This window comes from Bos indicus x Bos taurus, chromosome 10, assembly GCF_003369695.1.
Source record: "Bos indicus x Bos taurus breed Angus x Brahman F1 hybrid chromosome 10, Bos_hybrid_MaternalHap_v2.0, whole genome shotgun sequence".
NCBI lineage: Eukaryota > Metazoa > Chordata > Mammalia > Artiodactyla > Bovidae > Bos > Bos indicus x Bos taurus.
The window spans coordinates 41,731,133-41,753,643 of NC_040085.1; the positions used below are offsets into that span (position 1 = coordinate 41,731,133).

Below are 22,511 nucleotides of genomic sequence, written 5' to 3' on the forward strand. Positions count from 1 at the left end.
TAAAATTCAGCACTTAGGAATTGGAAAGTTGGATTCAGTAACAGAAATTTATTGCTTCCAGAAGGTCCCTTTTAACACATCTGTAGTAGTTGCAATGTTTTTTAGATAGTCAAATTCTTAATGTGGCCTGATGACTATACAGAATATTTGAAATCAGGGCTGAAAATCTTGGACATATTGTATATTGTCATGGTAGCAATTAGATTATCCAATTGCCTACAGTGTGAGGGTAGGTGTAAAACTAACTTATTTAGCCCCATGAAAGTCACCTTACCTCATAGAATCTGTTACCTTATTTGTGAAGTGTAAGAGATTGGACCTTAAAGATTTTCAAGGTTGAATTCTAGGTTGAATTCTCTAGGAAAGTGAGACCAAAGTTTGACTTTGATGGAACCCTACTGAGGACGAAATGAAACAGGCTCTGTGAAAGAGGAAAGAGAGGGAGTGTCCGAGTGAGCATCCCGGAAGCCAACCCTCCATAAAAGTGGAAACGCGGGCCTGCTGAGGTGAAGAGCCACAGTACTCCGGGCAGTAAAAGAGCTGGGGTCTACTTAAGATAAAAGACTCTGATGCACCAGAGGCTTAGCCTTCACCTTTCTCCATGGGACTAACTTGCCAGAACAAGCTGTTCCTCAACAAGAGAACACATCATCTCCCAGAACTTTCAAAACTTCTTCCAGTTCTCACAGGAGCAAATGCCTGGAGTTTTCCCACTTTCCACGTCAGGAGGTTTACCTACTTTCAGAACATGCTGCTCTACAGACATCTGAAGCTACAAGTAAGTCAAGGAATGACAAGGCTGTTTGGAGTGGTGAAGAGAACCCCAAGACTGTACTTTTTTAGGGTGCCTTGGAATTCCCACTCCCACATGAGGAATTTTAAGCATAAAACCTTTATATTCTTAAATTTCTTTTCCAATATATGATTATTAACTAAAGTCTATAGTTTACATTCACTATAGGGTTCAGTATTTGTGGGTTGTTTTTTTCTTTAACTGGCTTGAGGCTATTTGTGCACGTTGGATGACTGTCTCATCATGTAGTAAGTGTATATTTAGCAGCCAAAGAAACTACCAAATTGTTCTCTGAATTGATGGTACCACTTTACATTCCTACTAACAGCGTGTGAGTATTCTATCCTCACCAACACTTGACATTATCCTTTTAATTTTATCCTTCGGATGGATTTTGAGATATCTCATTGTGGTTTAAATGTTCAGTTCTCTAATGACTAGTGAGGCTGAACATCTTTCATTGTTTTATTTGCCATTCATATTTTCTTTGAGGGCTTGTCTTGTGGCTCAGCTGGTAAAGCATCCAAAATCCATGCTCTTAACCACTACCTTGTTTAACCTGCCTCAGAGGCCCCACTGCTCTGCAATCACCGGGCTTGAAAAGCTAGGCTTTTATTTCTGAGCCTTAGCTCTTCACACACATACTTCATAGTTCATTGTGAGAATTAAATCTATGCGTGTAGATCTGTGCATGGTGCCTCACTAGTAAACACGAGCAATGTGAGTTATCAACAACATCGCCATCACTACTATTACTAAGTGCCAAATGCCTACAGATCCATGTTTCCAGGTTTGCCTGCCCCTCACACTCTCCCTCACCTGTTGCCCTGCGCTAAGGTAGGTCTCTGACACTCACAGTTACTCCCAGGCTGTCTCCACCTTAGTTTCCAGGCTACTATGTAGCTCAGCGGCTTCCCTTTTGGCTGAGCTGGTAAAGAATCTGCCTGCAATGAGGGAGACCTGCGTTTGATCCCTGGGTTGGGAAGATCTCCTGGAGAAGGGAAAGGCTACCCACCCCAGTGTTCTGGCCTGGAGAATTCCATCGATTATATATAGTCCATGGTCTTGCAAAGAGTCAGATATGACTGAACGACTTTCACTTTCTATTTTCTTTGAAGTGTCTGTTCAAATCTGTTGTCCTCCTCTCCACTTATTACTGAATTTCAAGAATTTCAGATATAAGCCCTTTTACAGATATATCTGATGTTTTCTCTCAGTATGTTTCTTGTCTTTTCATTTAGCAGTGTCTTCTAAAGAGCAGAAATTTACAATTTTGATTAAGTCTAGTTTATCAGTTTGTTATATATATATATATATATACACACACATATATATATGTATATATATATACATTGTATTTTAGGAGTAGTATCTAAAAAAACTGTAGCCTAACTAAAGATCACAAAGGTTTTATTTTGCTTTCATCTAGAAGTTTTATAATTTTAGATTTTACATTTTGAGTTAATTTTTGTATATGGTAAAAAACGTTGTATATAGTCCTTCAAAAATACAACTCAAAGTTCACTTTTTATTGGCATATGGGGATCCAGTTGTTTCAACACCACTTACTAAGAAGATCATTTCTCTCTCTACTGCTTTGCAACTTTGTTAAAGATCACTTGTTAATATATGTGTGCTTCTGTTTCTGAACTTTCTATTGTATTTCATTGATTTGTTCATCTTTGTGCCAATATCATATTGTTTTGATTACTACTACAGTAGCTTTACAGTAAGTCTTAAAATCAGATAGTACTATTAGTCTTCTGACTTCTTCAAAGTTGTTTTGAATCTCCTAGGTCTTTTGCATTTCCATGTGAGTTTTAGAATGAGCTCATCATCAGTTTCTCAAAAAATGCTTTCTGGAATTTTTATTAGGGTTACTTTGAATCTATAGCTCAATTTTAGGAGAATTGCCGTCTTAGACTGAGTCTTCTGAACTATGAGCTATGGAATAGCTCTCTATGGGTCTCCTGTAATTCAAGCAGATTCTTCACTGTTTGAGCCACCAGGGAAACTTACTTGTTAGATCTTCTTTAATTTCTTTCCACAATGTTTTACAGTTTCAATTATAGATCTTGTACATCTTTTGTTAGATTTATCCTAAGCAGTTCATATTTTTCAATGCTTTTGTAAATGGTATTGTTTTCTCAATTGTTTGTTGCTGGTTTTGACAAATATAATTGATTTTTGCATATTGATCTTACACCTTGCAAATTCACTAGGCTAACTTACTAGTTCTATTAGGTTTTTTATTTTTAAGACTTCATCCGATTTTCCTGTCATCTGTGAATAAAGGCAGCTTTATTTCTTTTCCATTCTGGATGTCTTTCCTTTTTCTTGCGTTATTGTACTGGTTAGAAACTCCAGTACACTGCTGAATAGAAATGGTGAGAGGGAACATGTTTTTATTTTTCCTGAACTTAGGAATGCGTTCTATTTTATACCGACAAGTATAGTCTTATTAAAATTATGATGATAGCTATAGATTTTCTTAGATGTCCCTTATAAGATTAAGGAGGTTCTCTTCCATTATTGATTTGCTGAGAATTTTAAGAATGGATGTTGGATTTTGTCAAATGGCTTATCATCCTCTGAGATGATTATGTATTGTTGTTGTGGTTATTTTGAAAAAATAAATTAGCTCTATTGACTAGAAAATTTAGGAGCAAAAGGTTACTTTTTTAATAGTGATACCCTTATTTTATGATTCTCTAGCAATCAGCAAACTTTTTTTGTAGTTAATATTTCAGATAATATTTTAGGCTTTGTAAGCCACATACAGTGTCTGTCACTTATTCTTTGTTTTTGTTTTTTTAAACTATTCTTAGCTTATATTCTTAAAATTTTAGTCTGGCCACCTGAACTAAAAATAATTTTAACATTATTACATGATTGGCTATATAGTTGTAAAAAGAAGCAACTTCAGTAGCAACAAAAAGGTATATGATTACCAAACCAAAATTTTCTATTGGCCCTTTGCCAAAAAAAACCTTTGCAAATCTCCTATTCTAGAATATTGTTACAGAATACTTTTCAAGGAGTAATACATTTTCACATATTGTATATGGCCTAGATAAAATTAAGCCAAGAGTGGTAGCTTCTCCCCATCTGTAATCCTAATCCTTAAACTGGGAATTCTTTTTTAAGTGTGATTATTAAATATGTGGCATGAAGAAGCAGCTGATAAAGTCAATTTCATTGTTAGTCTGGAAATTAATTGATGGCAACTATGCTTGATTTCTCAGACATTGGAATACCTGGCTCCTAAGTTTAGAAACAGCACTGGCTGAAACTTGCTTCTTTGGAAACAAACCAGGTATAGTCTTGATTGGCTGGGTGTTAAATACTCACTTTAAGTGCATTTAAAACTGACACTTGCATAGCAGTAATTGTATTCCGGGTATTGTGTTATGGGTTTTTTTCCTCTGAGCATGTCTCCTTGTCTACAAAATGGGGATGATAATGATGTTAATAACAGCTTTCTTGTAGAGTTGCTGGGGGGGCGGTTTACGTTACTTAGCTAAGATGCTTATACAGGTGGAAACAGAATCTGGCTCTTAACTCTATATTGTGCTATTTCCCTAGTGCATTAAGTTCTCCTTTCTCTGCTTCCTCCCTTTACCATTTGATCTTCTCCAGGTCCTCTAGGTTGTCACAAAGACTGAAAAGTTCCATTAACACTAAATAAAGTGAACTACAAGATTTATGGTAGTTTTTAAGCAGTGTTCAATTTTAACTTGCAGTACAAAACAATGTTTTATTAATCTTCATTTTGGTCTGGACTTAATATCTGTTCAAGAATTCAAAACCTTATGAATGAGGAGGGTTAGAATATTTTATAAAGGGAGAAAGAGAGAGACAATAAGAATGAAATTAAAGAAACTAAGAACTAGAAAAGCTTGCACCTGTTTCTTACCTGAATATAGAATTGAAATTTGGAGGTAGTCAAAGTACTTTCTCCCTTATTTGGCTTCATTTGGATCAATTTAACCAATTTGTGTGTTTTTGAAGGAACCTCTATGGGCTAACCATCAACTGCATGTCAATTATGACAGTACTTTCAAAGGTCAACAAACAAAATAACCCAAATCAAAATGACATGTCATTCATTATAAACTACATTGATTCATTCCTCATACCATGTACATCCTCAGGGTTACTGGTTTTCTTCCTAGGGAATGGGCCAGGATGCACCTGTCTGATGGGGCATTCCACACAGATCTACACTACTGATTCACTCTTGTGACTAGTTTCCATCCACTTCCCTGGGCTAGGCCTGATTCAGTTCTCCCACAGGCTCATGGTCCTTGGTTTTCCCCTTTCAGCATAAGTCCATTGCTCTATTACCAAGCCCCTAGTCGTATGGCTTCACATATACAGCAGTTAAGTAGTGTGGGTCTCTTTCTGCCTGGCAGGGGCCCACCATTTGACCTATAAGGGAATCAGGGAAAGCTACATTATTTTCAAGCTACAACATTTTCACTTTTTCTTGAGCTTTCAGTGAACTCATGTACTTTCCCATCTGCCTAAAGCCTTTTTATTTTACCCAGATCTGTCCTTTCCCAAGTTCCTGGGCTCTGAAGTGGCAACTGTTACACTGACTATATTTAAAACTCCATCCTAATATCATCAACTATTACTCACATTCATTGTCTAAAGTAGCTTCATGTCCACCTCCCTAGAGAAGTACCTACTTCTTAAGGGACAAGTGTTCTATTGTGGAACACTATCATTTTGGTAAATCTAGAAAATACCAGCAAGCAATGAGATAAAGATTGGAATTATCTGCAACCATCCGGAGTCAACTTGCTGGCCACATTTTAGTGGATATACCCACAGTGTTTGCCCTATATACATTTTTTCTTTCAGAAATGGGATCATTTAGTACAATTCTGTCTACCACACTGATTTTTTTAATGATCTTTCATATAATTGTGCTTTAATTTAATTAATGAATTAACAAACTTGTTAACAAATTAACAAAATTAACAAATCTGCTGTTGCCCACAGGCCCCATTCCAGGAGGATTTTCACGTGGAAGGTGAATGGACACCAACCAGAGACTAGAGACATTGAGAACAGGGACCCCCCTGTGTTGCTCCGTATCCTGAGTGAGAGGGCAAGTGTGCTTTTAAGTGTGGGATATTTGAATTCTTTTGTGTGAGGTTTCTTTGAAACTGTGCATTTCCACTCACGAAACAAATGGTGCCATAGAATGCCTGGCACTAAGGTATATAAACGATTTACTGAAACCTTGACATTTGTGCTATCTCACAACATATATACTTCAAGGCGATACTAGAGCATTGTAATAAAGTGGACTTTTGATGACATATGATCTGACAAAGCATTTATTTGTGTAAAATATCTTTCAAAGATGACACAAATTAAGTAATATGTAGTACTATATATGTTTTAGATAAGGATTTCTTCATACTACTTATATAAAAAAATGTCATACAACTTGAAGCCCTCACTTGCAAAGGGCAGCAATAAGTGTTATGTATTAGCCATTGGAGGGCTCTTCACTATTTAGACTGTACCAAGGCCCAAAGTCTTAACTCTGAGAAAATATTCAAGGGAATGTGGGGAGCTTTTGCTTTTTAGTCCATTGGTTCATTCTGAAGATGCCTGAACTCCACTGACCCTGGGCTGGGCTGGCTGCAGTGAACTTAGCACTGCTACTCTCAAAAGCTATGTCCACGGTATACAGCTTCCCATGGGGCCATTATGTTTTCTCTCTTCCAAGATGCCTCTGTCTCAGGGATGCTGAATGTGAGTAGAGTGATAATATTATTATATTAGCTACCATCCAAACTGGAAAGCCCAGCTACCTCAGTGGATCCAGAATCCATCTGTTCTTCAAGTTGGGCAGTTCATCCTGAGAGCTTTGTTGGGTCTCTGTCATCTAGTCAAACAAAGTGGTGACGAAAGGGGTTATTCAAGCTGGTTTATCTGCACTTGGCTTGAAACATGCACACGGTATCATTCCAACTGTGAACCAGAAAATATGACTCAAGACAAATGTCAGACTGTACTTAAGTATAGAGAGACTTTTAATTTTTAACAAGGCACTCCAGTCATCTCTCTTAAAAAAGACCCCCTTCACAGCACACAGAACTTTAAAAGAAGGCACAGGGACATGGCAGATTATGCTAACAGTATTTGAATAAAATGTATTTAAGGGAAATGCTAATTGCAGAGAATGTCTGGCATTTTAAGAGAAAAAATTGCTCTTAAGTCGAACCAAGTTTTGTCCTTTATGTTATGGAGAATGAAAAGTATTTTATAGTCCTTTAAATTTCCTTAAGCAGCAACTGTTCTTTAGCAAATCTGGGAAAGCTTCATGGATGAGGCAAGACCCTGGCCAAATTGAGAAATTTTCATGTTTCCCTTGGGAAACAGATTTGAATAGTCTTATTGAAAAGCAGAGGTGTAGAGGTGATCTCTTTTTGCTATGCTGTGCACAATTGATTTGGTTCCTATGACGATGCCTGTCTGTGTCCCAGCACTGAAGTTATGCCATCTTCTCAAATGATGAGAATGGATACTGCTGACAGTAATAATAGCAACAGGAATAATGTCCCACTTTTGTTTGCCGTGTGGCTGAACCTGGCTATTATTATGAATCTCTAAAGTCTCGGGTCAAATACTACTATTTACTGTAATATTTTCTGTTTTCTCCATACAAAATTGATCCTCTTTGGGTTTTCCAAAATGCTTGTTTTTTGTGTGTTCCATTACATGTGAAAAGTTTTCTCGTAAAAGTTGCAGAAAATTGACATAATTCCATAGCTCCAGAGGGAGTAGTTTGAGAAGCATGGTGCTAAATAATAACCGACCACAGCTCTCACTGAGTGCCTGCCTAGTAAGGCATCAGATGGTGCTCTGTGAGGAGGAATTTCTGCAACCTGGAATAAAGGGAGGTTTGGGGAGCACCACTCAGGCAGCAATCACCTTATTTGTTGTATCTTATTATAACAAAAAGTTGTTGGGGCCTCCCTGGAGGTTCAGTGATTAAGACTCCATGCTTCTAATACAGGGGACACAGATTCGATCCTTTGTCGGGCAACCTAAGACCTTGCATGTCACATCACAAAAATAAAAAAGAAACCATTTCTTCTGACTGGGCCTTGGGAATTAGTTCCAAGCTCAAGTTACACGTTACACTCTTTTGTTTATTGCAGGTAGAAAAATACCTCCTAGATAGCTGAAAAGATGAAATGATAATTGAGATATATTTAGTGTTCTCGGAACTAAATATGTTCCATGTAAACATAGCTTGGAGTAACCACTGATTGCATCTTAATTTTGGACACTGATTAGCATTCAAAACCAAGAATAAATTAATCAAAGACAAAACTGCACATGTCATTAAGAGTAAACCATTCTTCCTTAAAGGCACTTTTCCCAAGTTACTGATCTTCTTCCTTGGGGAGAAGTCAGAATCCTTCCATCACATGCTCAGTTCAACTCAAGTCAACCCCTGGCATGTAGGTGCAATGGGGAGTTCCTGTGTAGCATCCCATGACAGGCATGGGGGCTTTTCCCACAGGAAGATGTTAATGTCTGTCTGCAACAGCATGTTTCCTTAACTTTCTCTGAGCTGATAGACTTCAGGGACATAGACTGACATGCACACAGTTAGGTGTTGTGTTGAACGGCCTTGCAGCACACAGAGCTCATTTGATGTGCTCTTTTGTCAGTCCAATGAGCCGCCGCTTCTGCCACCACTCTTTGGTGGTGGCCCTAGGAAAGCCCCAAGTGAAACTGCAATGTTAGGGCGTATCTCGTGAGACAATTACTTTTTCAAATTGTTTATGCTTTGGAGAAGTATTTCAGAGAACTCATGCTTCCTGACGAATTTCTAGACTAGAAAGAAACAGGAGAAATTATTTTTAATATTGTATATTATTTAACCCAATATATCCAAAATATTATCATCTCAAGATGTATTAAAATTATTAATGGGATATTTTACATTTTTAATACTAAATCTTTGAAATCTTGTACTTTACAGTTAAAGCACACTCCAGTTTAAACCAGCCACATTTCAAGTGCCCAAAAGTCACATGTGGCCGATGGTCACTGTTTTGAACAGCACAGGTCTAAACCTTCTTCTCTTACTCACACCTCTCCTTTCCTAAATTTCCTGGGATCTGAAGTGGCCAGTATAATATACAAATTCCATTTAAAGTCCTGTTCCTGATTTCTTCCCCTGGTGATTAAACAAATCACTGCTTGATTAACATAGTCATAAGGCCTGCTCTTCATCTACTCTTCAGAGGAAAATGGTTTTTTGTCCTATTACAGAAGTAACATGCTTATTGGGTTGATCAGAAAATACATTTAAGCAAGAGGAGAAAAATTTGAGTACTCCATAATTCCACTGTCCAGAGATAACTACACACCCTGTTTTAGTGGCCATTCTGAAAGATTTCATATGTATATCTTTACCCAGAAATGAGATTGTATGGTGCACATTGTTATAATTATTGTCATCTATAACTTCAGTTTAAGTGATCTCTAACATAATGGATATTATTGTGTTGTTTAGTTGCTAAGTTGTGTCTGACTTTTTTGTGACCCCATGGACAGTAGCCACCACTGGGGTCCTCTGTCCATGGGATTTCCCAGGTAAGAATCCTGGAGTGTGTTGTCGTTTCTGTCTTCAGGGAATCTTCTCAACCCAGAGATCGAACCCGTTTCTCTTTTTGGTAGGCAGATTCCTCACTACTGAAGCCATGGATGTTATATCTCAGTTTATTTAACCAGTCAGCCCAGAGGTTATCAGAAATGAGGACTTGGTCTAGACAAGAAATGAATATTATCTGGATATACCTTAAGTAGTCTTACCACTCAGGAAGGACATGAGTGCATTTGTGATTAAATGAGGGATGGGTGAATTGTGTTAAGTGGAGGAATCTTTAGGATTAGATATTTCTGCAAATGGAGTGAAGGATGCCAGCATGTGCAGAGTGGTCATGGTGTGTGTGTTTTGAATGTGTCAACTCTCCGGTAGTTACTCCAGAGAATAGTCACTTATGAGGCTATGGTGTGTTGCTCAGACTACCACCCCCACTTCAGCTTCTAGGCACTCATTCTCCTAGCTGCTAACAAAACACAGATTAATTCTTCTCCAGGAAGGAATTGCCTTAGTTGAGGGACTCAACCATGATCAAGGTCATGCCCACTTCCCTGGGAGACCTCTTGGCCAATGATTGATTGATGAGGGCAAGAGGGATAATAATTGCCTGCCTCCTTACCCCACACTGAGATAACTCCTCAGGCCTCTCCCAGTTCCAGAGCTCTTTGTGGAATCTGCAGAGGCCTCTGTGGGGACTGCCTTGCCACTTTCGTGCCTTGGCCCAATCCTGCTCTCTTCACCCCCCCACAGGTGTATCTCTCAAGAGCATCTTCCAATAATGCAGTTAACGTGCACATCTCTAGTTTACTGTTTCTCAGGGAACCTAGTCTGTGACAGACACTTAAAATTTTATTGATCTGACAAAGAGTTTGTGTATATTTTATAGAAACAACTCAACTATTCTAATTGTAATAGTTACAGATTTCTCCACAATTCGGGTGTTACTAGAAATGTCACATTTCCCTTCTAAGTGAGATCTGGCTTGGATTTCTTGCTTGAGAAGGCAACTAAAAATGTTCTGTATCTCTCCTTCTCTATGGCTCTTTCCAGGCTTCCCTGGTGGCTCAGACAGTAAAGAATCCACCCTTCAATGTGGGAGACCTAGGTTTAATCGCTGGGTTGGGAAGATCCCCTGGAAGAAGGCATGGTAGCCCATTCCAATATTCTTGCCTGGAGAATCTCATGAATAGAGGAGCCTGGCGGCTACAGTCCATGTGGTCACAATGAGTCGGACACCCCTGAAGCTACTTAGCATGCATGCATGGCTCTTTCTTTACCATTTGGGCTGTACCAAGATCCCAGGTCTCTGGTCTGACAAAAAGTTGACAGGGGGGTGGGGACCCCCTGCCCAGGCCTTAGCAGTCTTCTCCCTTGAGGGACCCCTTGCCCTGTGCTGGCCTGGGCTCTTCCATGCTCTACTCTGTACTCATGTGGCTCCACAGCTCCCCACGTGGAGGAAAAATGCTCTACAACCTAGTTCCTTCCTAGAAATTCCAGGCTTTATTCAGTCATTTCCTTATTCATGATGAGCGGATTTTATTCTTTAAACAGCAACAGTTGGTTGTCAGCCAGTTGGAAGCAGCCTCAGGAAAGTGGCCGAGCCTTAAGTGAGTTGGCTAACTTTCACATTTCCCCTGAAGAGGCAACAATTATAAATATCTCTACCCAAGAAGCAGAGGTGTGGAAGTGGCCTCCGGTTCCTGTGCTGGGAATAACGGGGTGGTTCAATTTTTATGGGGATTCCTACATTTTTTCCTCTTTTAGAAATTCCCCAGACGTCACTGATGACAGATGGATCAGACATGGTATGATTCAGTCATTGTTGTGGGTTGAATTGTTTCTCCCCAGCATATCTGTGGAAGACCTAACTCCAGTACCTCAGAACTGGAGTTCTTGTGACCAAGTTTAGAAAAATAGCATCTTTACAGATGTAATTGGTTAAGATGAAGTCCTATGGGAGTAGAGTAGACCCTTAATCCAATAAGACATGTGTCTTTTTAAGAAGAGGTGAAACACAGAGGCACAGACACAGGAGGGAGAATGCCATGCATAGAGGCAGGCAGAGACTAAGTTGCAGCTGTAAGCCAAGGAGCTCCCAGAGCTTCCAGCAAGTAACCAGAAGCCAGGAAGAGGCGAGGAAGGATACTTCCTACAGGTTTCAGAGGAAGCACAGCTCTGCTGACATCTTCATTTTAGACTTCTAGCCTCCAGAGTCAGAAGACAATTTCTGTTTTCTATTTCTCAAAAGACATCATAAAAATATGAAAAGCAAGTCACAGGGGAGACAGGTACAGTACCTAAAAGTGACCGAGAAGTAGTGTTCAATGTGTGTATATATGTACAAGAGAAAGAAATGACGCAATAATGTATTTTTTTTTTAATTTAGAAGAAAAAAGAAGAAAGCTGCATGATTAATTACACACAAAATTGCTACACCTCAATTATCAATGACAGGAATGCAAATTAACATGATAATTTACTATTTTAAAATCACTGTATTAGTATCTAGGGCTGCCATAACAAGGAACTACAGACCACAGGTCTTAAATACTGGAAACGTATTTCTGCACAGATCTGGAGTTAGGAGTCCAAAGCCAGATGTTGGCAGTGTTGACTTCTAAGGGACTCTCTCCTTGGCTTGCAAGTGACCATCATCTTCATATTGTCTTCCCTCTGTGCGTGTCTGTTCTAATCTAATCTCTTCTTTTTTTTTTTCCTAATCTCTTTTTATAAGGATACCAGTCACATCAGATTATGGCCCCCTCTAATGACCACTGGAATACCTCACTCCAGTATTCTTGCCTAGAGAATCCCAGGGATGGAGGAGCCTGGTGGGCTGCCATCTATGGGGTTGCACAGGGTTGGACACGACTGAAGTGACTTAGCAGCAGCAATGACCTCATTTAACCTTAAATACCTCTTTAAACCGGCAATTTTGGATGGTAAAGAAGGCTAAGCGCCAAAGAACTGATGCTTTCAAATTGTGGTGTAGGAGAAGACTCTTGAGAGTCCCTTGGACAACAAGGATATCAAACCAATCAATTTTAAAGGAAATCAACCCTGAATATTCATTGGAAGGACTGTTGCTGAAGCTAAACCTGCAATCCTTTGGCCACCTGAGCCAACTCATTGGAAAAGACCCTGATGCTGGGCAAGATTGAAGGCAAAAGGAGAAGAGGGCAGCAGAGGATGCGATGGTTAGATAGCATCGCCAACTCAATGGACATGAATTTGAGCGAACTCCGGGAGATAGTGAAGGACAGTGGAGCCTGGCGTGCTGCAGTCTATGGGTTTGCAAAGAATTGGACACGATTGAGATACTGAACAACAACAACAGCTTTAAAAGATCTTGTCCCTAAATATAGTCACATTCTGAGCCACTACAGGTTAGGATGTCACATTGTGAATTTTGGGAGGGCACAATTCAGCCCACAACACTCACCAGATTAGCAATATTTTAAAATCTGAGGCGTCCCTGGTGGCTCAGTGGTAAACAACCCACTTGTCAGTGGGGGGACGCGGGTTCAGTCCCATATATTGAGGATCGCATATGCCGTGGAGCAACTAAGCCCCTGCACCACAACTATCAAGCCTGCGCTCTAGGTCTTAGGAACCACCACTTCTACTGAAGCGGGAGTGCCCTAGAGCCGGTGAGCCACAGCAGAACAAGCCACTGTAACGAGAAGCCTGTGCACCATGGCTAGACAGTAGGCCCTGCTCACCACAACCAGAGAAAAGCCCACACAGCAACAAAGACCCAGCACAGCCAAAAATAAATAAAATTATTTAAAAAAAATCTGATCATACTACATGTAGTTGAGGATGGGAGCAATAGCAAATCTTATATACTGCTGTGAGGAAAGAGATTTCACATTAAAACTGAAGGCGCAAATACACTAGAGATGTACTCTAGAAAATCTTTGCACAGGTGACTGAGAAGACCTGTATACCTGAGCTCATACAAGCTGTGGAAAAACTGGAAACAATCCGAGCATCCATCAGCAAGAGAATGAAGCATGTTTACACAATGGAATGCTGTACATCAGTAAGAATGAATGCACTAGAGCTCTACATGGGCACGTACATGAATCTTACAATGTAGAATGAAAAAAAAAGCAAATTGTGAAGAATGTTTAGAATTATCATTTTTATAAAAAATGGAAAAAATTTTTAGGGAGAAATATGTATATGTGTTATTATTTAGTCTCTAAGTCTTCTGACTCTTCTTGACCCCATGGTCTATAGTGCATCAGGCCCTTCTGTCCATGGGATTCTCCAGGCAAGAATACTAGAGCAGGTTGCTATTTCCTTCTCCAGGGTATCCTCCCAGCCCAGGGACTGAACTCAGGTCTCCTGCATTGGTAGGCAGACTCTTTACCACTGAGCCAACAGAGAAGCCTACATGTGTATATGCAATAAAACTAATATTTAAAGAGGAGGGGAGGGACTTCTGTGGCAGCCCAGTGGCTAAGATGCCTCGCTCAATGCAGGGGGCCCAGGTTCAATCCCTGGTCGGGGAACTAGATCTCACATGCTGCAATGCAGATCGAAGATCTTCCTGCACGCCTGCAGCTAACACCTGGCACAGCCAAATAAACAAACAAAATAAAGGGGTGGGGGAGAGAGAGGGAGAGAAATGAGAGAACAACAACCCCAAATTCAAGATAATACTTAAATCTGGGGAAGAGACAAGAATGTGGTTAAGAAGTGTTACCTTGGGAGCTTCAACTGTTTTCAAAATAGTTTTTTTTTTTTTTTTTTTTTTAAGCTGGTTGGTGGGTAAAGAGGTGTTCACTATATTATGCTTTGGTCTTTACATACATGAAAAGCATTTTTTTCTAAAACCTAGAAAAGAAAAATTGAAGAAAATGTGAATGGAATCTAGAAACCCCAGACAAAGAACAAAAATAAGTCTTCAACAGGAATGTTACTTCTGGTCAGCATTAAAGTAGTGATAGGAAAGAGAATGAAATACTTAAAAATTTGCTTGCTATTTGCAGAGAAAAGACAGATAAATCAGTGACTGACTACCTAGGATCAAGCGTTTCACTGGGGATCAAGACTAAAGAGTTTATTTTCTAGACAGCCCATAAGGAAGTATAAGCTGCTATTCATTAATTAACTGTGTTCACCAATTTTAATAAGTCATATCAAGTACTTGATTTAATATGAAGGTATCATAATCACTATCATAATGTAAATGTACATACATGGTTAAAATTTTAAAAGACTATTTGACTTACAGAGATGGAAATAACATTAATGACACTGTACATAACTTGGATTAAGCAGTAATTAAGACAAGCACCACCGGAAAAAACACACAACTACCCCAGGAAAGAATATACTAACTTAGAGTGGAAATGAAAAGTTAATACTACAATGAGGATCCATTGTATAGCACAGGGAACTATATTCAATATCTTGTAATAACTTTTAATGGAAAATAATTGAAAAAGAATATATATATATATATATCTGATTACTTTTCTGTACACCTGAAACTAACACAACATTATAAAACAATACTTCAATTGAGAAAAAATAAAGTTATCCCCAGCCTTCTCACGGGGGCTTCTTTCACACCTTGTTCTTCCCATTTTGGGGTCATAGGTAGTGTCAATTAGTGACTTCACTCTTAGCTAATTGCATGTCTTTTCCATTTTTACCATGTCAGGCGTTAGCTGACAATAGATTCTCTGGGTCTTTATTATGTGGATCACCGAAAATCCTATTTTGGAACCAAGGTATGGTATAAATAGAGAATCAGTACACTTCCCAAGAAGACAAGGATTCTGTCTGCAAGTGGTATAACTAGTGATTTCCTACTTAGGACAATTGCATGTTTTAATCTTTTAGGTGCTGGTATCATCAATAAGCGGAGAAGGCAATGGCACCCCACTCCAGTACTCTTGCCTGGAAAATCCCATGGATGGAGGAGCCTGGAAGGCTGCAGTCCGTGGGGTCGCTGAGGGTCGGACACGACTGAGCGACTTTCCTTTCACTTTTCACTTTCCTGCATTGGAGAAGGAAATGGCAACCCACTCCAGTGTTCTTGCCTGGAGAATCCCAGGGACGGCTGCTGCCTATGGGGTCGCACAGAGTCGGACACGACTGAAATGACTTAGCAATCATCAATAAGGTGTGTAGTTTCAATGCAAGGCCTTGGGATAAGGCTTTCTTTTCCTTTTGTCTACCTACCTAGAGAGGAGATGGGTTCAGGAAAAGCAGCTTTGAGGGTGGCACTATACTGAAGTGGTTAAAGCACACAGGGAATGAGCTGAAGTGATCTGAATTTGAGTCCCAGTGCCACTCTTACCAGATGGCAGATTTTGGACAATTGTTTACTCTCTACAAGCTGCAGTTTCTAAATCCCTACCTTCTTTAGAGGGTTGTTTAGGGATTAAATAAGACCCCAGTATGTAGTGAGTATTCAGTAAACATTAATATCATTAATGGTATAGTTTCTTTAACAATTTCAGAGCCTGAATAAAAGATGATGGTGAACCTTTTGTATTTATTTGTTGTTGCTGTTCAGTCACTCAGTTGTGTCTGACTTTTTGTGACCCCAAGGACTGCAGCACACCAGGCTCCCCTGTCCACTATTTCCTGGAGCTTGCTCAAATTCATGTCCATTGAGTTGGTGATGCCATCCAACCATCTCATCCTCTGTCGTCCCTTTCTCCTCCTGCCTTCAATCGTTCCAGCATCAGGGCCTTTTCTAAACGAGTCAGTTCTTCACATGAGGTGGCCAAAGTATTGGAACTTCAGCTTCAGCATCAGTCCTTCCAATGAATATTCAGGATTGATTTCCTTTAGGATTGACTGGATAGATCTCCTTGCAGTCCCAGGGACTTTCAAGAGTCTTCTCTAACACCACAGTTTGAAGGCATCAGTTCTTTGGTGCTTAGTCTTTTTTTTGGTCCAGCTCTCACATCCATACATGACCACTGGAAAAACGATAGCTTTGACTATACGGACCTCTGCAGGCAAAGTAATGTCTCTTCTTTTAATATACTGCTTAGGTTGGTCATAGTTTTTCTTCCAAGAAGTAAGCATCTTTTAGTTTTCTGCAGTGATTTTGGAGCCCAGGAAAATAAAGTTTGTCACTGTTTCCATTGTTTCCCCATCTATTTGCCATGAAGCGATGGGACTGGATGCCATGATCTTTGCATTCTGAATGTTGAGTTTTAAGTCAGCTTTTTCACTCTCCTCTTTCATCTTCATCAAGAAGCTCTTTAATTCCTCTTTGCTTTCTGCCATAAGACACAAAATAATGAAATAATGGTGTTATCAGAGTTTCCGCTGGGGGAGGGGGTTTTCACTTTCTACTATTGTGATTTAAGAATCAGGAAGGATACCAGGCCTCTAACTCTGGACTCAGCCTATAGCTATTGGTTTAGATGAATGAATGACTGAAGTGTATCCCAGTGTAAGTAATTTAATTGTCCTGTATCTTAGTTCTCTTCTGTAGAATATTAATCTATGGAAAACTAATTGTTTTAGAAAACCCTCTATATAGAGATTGTGTTTATGGTGTGCTTGTTTTTCCATGAACATGGCTATACTGGTAGCATAATTTCTCAAATCTCATGTCCTGCTTTTAGTGGATTTACTTGCTGACAGAAGTTCTGTGCGTTCATGTCACAAAGACCTTCAGGAGAGGAAAAGCCATTTTCACTGAGGTCTCATTGGAAGTGAGCTGGCTCCTGGGCATATCATGCAAGTGTGCTATGCTTAGAGAAGGCCATTCACCCAAGAATTTGCAGACTGGCCTGAAGAATCAGTAGGAAATGATCCAGTCAGAGACCTCTGGGAATTCTTCTGCTTGCAAGTTTGACTTCAGCAGGTATGGTTACTACTCCCTGGCTGCATATTGATTCACACTTGCCCTCTCAAAAAACAGAACAACAGTGATCACTTTTAAAAGAAAATATTAACTATTCACTTATGGAAAACATTCACTTTCCTTACCTTTAAAAATTTGGAAATAATGGTACTTAATCCAAAGCAAAGATAATGGAAAATACTTAGGAGACCAAGTTGCTTTAAGAATGAACGTTCTGGATGTTAAGTGCAATACAAAACATGCACACAATCTCTGACACATAGTGAACTCAGTGAATGAAACTGAACTGAGTGGATGAATGGAAGGAGAAAGGAAAGAGAAGGAAGAAATTAGCAAAACGCTAGAATTTACAATACCTGAGCTGTGATTCATAATTTGACTGATAAGCCTCAGTTTCTTTTATCGTAAACAGAAGCAATGTCCACCGCATTGGTTTGTTGTGAGAAAGAAACTGAACAAAGCAGAGAGAGATGTGGTTAAAAGCACATGACAGTCATAAGACCGGATCAGGCTAAATACAACACAATATAATTCATCAAATATTTACTGAGCACTTTTTATTTTCCCGGCATTGTATGTCCAGGCACTGAAAGTGGAGGAGATGAATAAGACAGCCAGGCTTGTCCCTTAGAGAGGTCTGCTTTGGGATGGAGGCTGACCCAGGTTCTAGACAGCAGCCCTTTTCTTTATTTTACATATACTGATAGTAGGTCCCGCAGATTCCTCTCTGGTCATCTTACCACAGTCCTTGCCCTCAAGAAATTCCTAGTTTAGTAGGGAAGACAAACTTGTCAACCAAAAATTGCACAGCAGCCTGCTGAATGCAGCAGTGGTGGTGCCTAGAATGCACAAGAAGGGATGAAGGAGACATGGAGAACTGTAGTGAAGGAGGCGAGTAAAGGATTCTGAACAGGTGGATGTCTGGCTGAAGTAAAACAAAAGGAGTTCTTTATAGAGGAAAAAAAAAAAAAGCAGAGAAGGGCATTTCAGATTACAGGAAGTGTCACGTGCAAAAGCAAACCGACAGGAAATTGCTAGTTCCAGCTTCTGCCATTAATTAGTTCTGTTGAACCCTTTACAGGATTTCATCAAGTCCCACTGGACTTCCAGTTTTCTCATCTTAGAAAATGAAGGTTGGGAGGGAGGTAGAGGTCGAGAGGCAACGTGGATTTTTTTGTTAGGTGCTTGAGTAGAGAGAAAAGGGCAGCTTTGAATTATCATGTCATGTTTAGGGCATGAGCCAAAAACCCATTATTTGTGACAATCAAGATGATAGGCAGGGACTTCCCTAGTGATCCAGTGGCTAAGATTGCATTCCCAGTGCTTGCGACCCGAGGTTCCAACCCTGATCAGGGAACTAGATCCCACATGCCGAAACCAAGACAAACAAATAAATATTTAAGTTGATAGAGCCGGTAGACATTCAGAGATTTTTGCATACTTTAATTCACCCACTCCACCAACATATATGGCATTGACTGAGGCAGTCAATGATACTCTTTAAGAAGGCCAAGGTTTAGCAGAGGGAGACAGACGCATAAATAAGTACACGAGTACCATGGGAACTATACTGGTCTACAGACTGCAGGTTCATGGGGGCAGTAAAACAGAAGCTACTAGTGTGTGTTGTTCACATGTGGGGTTGGGGGTGAGGAGAGGGGGACAGGATTTAGCTCCCAGCTAAAAAGAACTTCTTGCTTCCTTATCCTTCACCTTTTCCGAGAAGCCGCCGGCATTTTCAGCCGCCAATTCTTCCTGGCAGGCCGACCCAGGCGTTCTCCCTCTACCGGCAAACTTTCGCAGGCCCATGTGAGCGGTTCCCTGCATGCAGAGCGGATGCAGGCCCCAGGGCTGAGCAGAAGGGGGCTGGCCTTCGCCACAGCTTCGCTCCCACGCGAGCCCCAGCAGCTCTGGCGAGAAGGGGCCGCCGGAAGGGCGAGCCGGCCGGCGCCTCCAAGGGTTGGACTCCTGGCCAGCTGGGCGGGACTCAGGTTGCAATATAAGGGGGAGCGCCCCTGTCCCGGCTACAGTGCTGAAGCTGGAGCGTCAGCAGGCACTAGAAGGCAACTTGAAACTTACGAACCAGAGGGATTGAAAAAGAGGCAAAGGTCTGATTTCTACTTCTTTAATTAGTACCAATGAATGGAAGGCGGGTGGCTTTGTGGGCGCGAGCGAGCTCGCCGGGACTGGCAGGGGATCGTTGGCGCGCTGATACCCCGAGGGCTCTGGATGGGTGTCCAGCCACTCTCGAGAGGCCCGAGGAGCCCAAACTCATTCGCTTCTCTCCTCCCGCAGGAGCGCTTCTTCCCGCCACTCCCAGCCCCAGCCTCTGAGGATGCGGCTCCTCGGGAAACTGCGCGCCTCGGCGGCGAGCAGCGCGCCTCTGGAGCCTGCCTTCTCCAATGTGCTCACCCCGAACCGCATCCCCGAGTTCTTCATCCCGCCGCGGCTGCCCACCCCCTATGCCCCCGAGTCCTCCCCCCCGGCCGCCGCGCTGCCCCGGAGGTGCGCTGCTGAGCCAGACCTTTGGCTTCGAGGAGCCGACGACGGCGCGGGGCGTACGGACTGGGACCCGCGCTCGCAGGCCGCACTCTCGCTGCCGCACCTGCCCCGGGCGCTCACTGCCTACGGCTTCTGCGCGCTGCTTGAGAGCCCGCACACCCGCCGCAAGGAGTCACTCTTCCTCGGGAGCCCGAGCTCCGCCGCGCTCCCGCCCGCGCCCCGTCCCCGGGCCCACACCTACGGGGGCGGCGGCGGAGACGCCCCCCTCGCTCCCGGGGCGAGATCCCCCATTGCGACCCCCGCAGCCCGCGGTGGCCCCAGCCCGTCCCTGGACACGCTCGCCCCGCCGCCCCGCTGCCGCCGCCTCCTACGCGCCCCGGAAGGGCTGCTGCGCCGAGCATTGCGGGCCGGGAGGAGCCGAGGCCTGGCCCGCGCCCGCTCCGTCTCCAGCGGGGACGGGGAAGATGATGACGAGGACGAAAGCCGCGCCAGCCCCGGGTCCCCGACGCAGGCCCCAGTCACATCCCTTTCGCCGCATCGCGACCCGCGTCCCGAGCGCCTGGAGGCCGAGGGCACCGTAACTCTGGGCCGCGCCGGGGGCGCCCTGCGCCTGGCCGCCGAATACAATCGGGCCAGCGGGCGCCTCCGTGTCCGGCTGCTCCGTGCTGAGGGCCCGGCCGGAGGGGCCGCCGAGCCCCGCGCCCCGGTCGGCTGCCGGATCAGCTTCGTCCTGAAGCCGCGGGGCGCCGTGGTCCGGCGGAGCCGCAGGGCCGTCTTGGAGCAGGACTTGTGCTTGGACGGGCTCTCGGAGGACGAGGTGCGCCGCCTGGCCGTGCGCGTCAAGGCCGAGAACCGGGGCCGCGGGCTGGAGCGGGGCCGCCTGCTGGGCCAGGGCGAACTGCTGCTGGGCCCCCTCCTGCTCCTCTGAGGGCGCGCTCTGCCGCGGGGCCTCTCGGACACTGATTAGCCACTGATATTGTACAAAATAAATGTTATTTATTTATTTTTCTAATCATGTTCTTGCTTTGTTGCCGTTTTAATTCGTAGATGTCCGGATTTGCCATCGTTTATTGGTAGGGAAGGATAAAATTATGACTCCCTCCTCTATTCAAAACACTCAATCCTTTTTTCCAGGCCTTTTTTTTTTTTCTCTAAACATAAGAGATTGGCTTGTGGCTGGACGAAAGGAAAAACAACGACACTCCATCTGCGTTGTTTTGTCATTCCTAATTTATTAATATAGCAATACCAAACGACTTACGGGTTTTTTAAAAAATGGTATTCCTTCAGCATCATGCCCAAGGCCAGGATGGACATAGGCAGCTTTCCATGTTTGGTGTGGTGCGGGTTCATGTTCTCATTCGTGAGCACACACCTCAGGGTGGGAACCTTCTGTCACATGGATACCTTGGTGAGAAAAGAATTCCTTTTCCATGAAGAAAGAACAGGATCTTTTTGAAAGTGGAGTCTTTAATAATGGCTGAGGAAAAAGCAAAGAGAGGAAGCAAAGGAACTTCAGTGGATGGTATGTGGGCAGTAGATACTCCTGGCCTCCCCTTCTGCCTTCTCCAGAAGGAGCCCTGGGAAATACAAGCTATTTCAGAAGGGAATTCATTCTTGTCTCTGTAAACAAGGTGATATTTTGCTTTGTGGCTTTATTTCTGCCTAACTATATGTAAGGTGCTCTGTCATTTCAGTCCTGACTCTTTGAGACCCCATGGACTGTTGCCCACCAGGTTCCTCTGTCCATAGAATTTTCCAGGAAAGAATACTGGAATGGGTTGCCATTTCCTACTCTAGGGGATCTTGCCAGCCCAGGGATCAAGTGTCTCTTGCAAACAGATTCTTTACTGTTGAGCCACTGGGAAAGCCCTGTACATAGTAATTAATCCTATTGGATTTCCCAGACAAGTTGAAATGTAAACTGCTAGTTTTTTGAAAACAAGGTTCTAAGAGAGGGTTTCTTAATCCAATTTATTTTCATTTGTTTATTCAACAAATAGACCTGAGTCCACTGGAAACTGATTATACCCAAGAAGGTATGCCCTTGACTATAGGTATCTATGGTGTGATGGAGAGCAAGAGGAGGTTAGAGAGTGATCTAGATTTCAGTCTTTTATCTAGTGCTTGTCACTTGTCTGTACTATGACAAATCAGTTCACCTCCTGGAAATCAGTGAAAGGAGGAGTTACCTACCTCACCAGGTTTTGTGACGATATGCCTTAACATCCAAATAACCCTTAAATACACCTGAAATATGCTAGCATCCCTGAAAAGACTTGAACTGTACTAGTGAACAGGGGCTCAATGATGTTCCATAAAATGAACTCCTTCATTTATTCTCCTTTCTTTCTAATTGTTTCTCCTCCATCCTGGAGTGGAAGCTAGCAGAATGAATGGCCACCTGAGACTGAGGATTTAGGGCAGCCCAGGTGGGGTTATAGAACTGTTCAGCATCCCCGTGGTGAATTTCCCCAGAAACAGTAGTTTGCACTCATGCTTCATCAAAATGCACTTCAACATTGTTATTAGCAAAATGAAGTTCTAGGTACCAATTTGGTTAGAATAAATAGATAAAAATCTTGGATTTTAAGCATAATTTCAAAGTTGACAAATTAGCCCTTAGAAATCAGCTAATCAAATGACTTCTGAAACTGATAATATACCGCAGAAGTGACAGGTCCAAAGCCAGTGACTAGCTGGGCTCAGACAAGAGCCAA

General features: G+C 42.3%; 1 protein-coding gene across 1 annotated transcript; it reads left to right on the plus strand.

Moving 5' to 3' along the window:
- The first annotated feature begins 19,033 nt into the window (after positions 1 to 19,033).
- Positions 19,034 to 20,803, plus strand: C2CD4B (C2 calcium dependent domain containing 4B). The gene is made up of 2 exons (XM_027553844.1): positions 19,034 to 19,397; positions 19,585 to 20,803. Exons 1-2 carry the CDS (start codon positions 19,126 to 19,128, stop codon positions 20,717 to 20,719), a joined length of 1,407 nt encoding a protein of 468 aa, XP_027409645.1. The 5' UTR covers positions 19,034 to 19,125; the 3' UTR covers positions 20,720 to 20,803.
- The last annotated feature ends 1,708 nt before the right edge of the window (positions 20,804 to 22,511 follow it).

Excerpts from the sequence above, each read along its gene's own strand:
- C2CD4B (XM_027553844.1), top strand. The coding sequence starts at position 19,126 with ATGCAGGCCCCAGGGCTGAGCAGAAGGGGGCTGGCCTTCGCCACAGCT. Across the intron at positions 19,398-19,584 it reads GGATTGAAAAAGAGGCAAAG|GAGCGCTTCTTCCCGCCACT; the intron begins GTCTGATTTCTA and ends CTCCTCCCGCAG.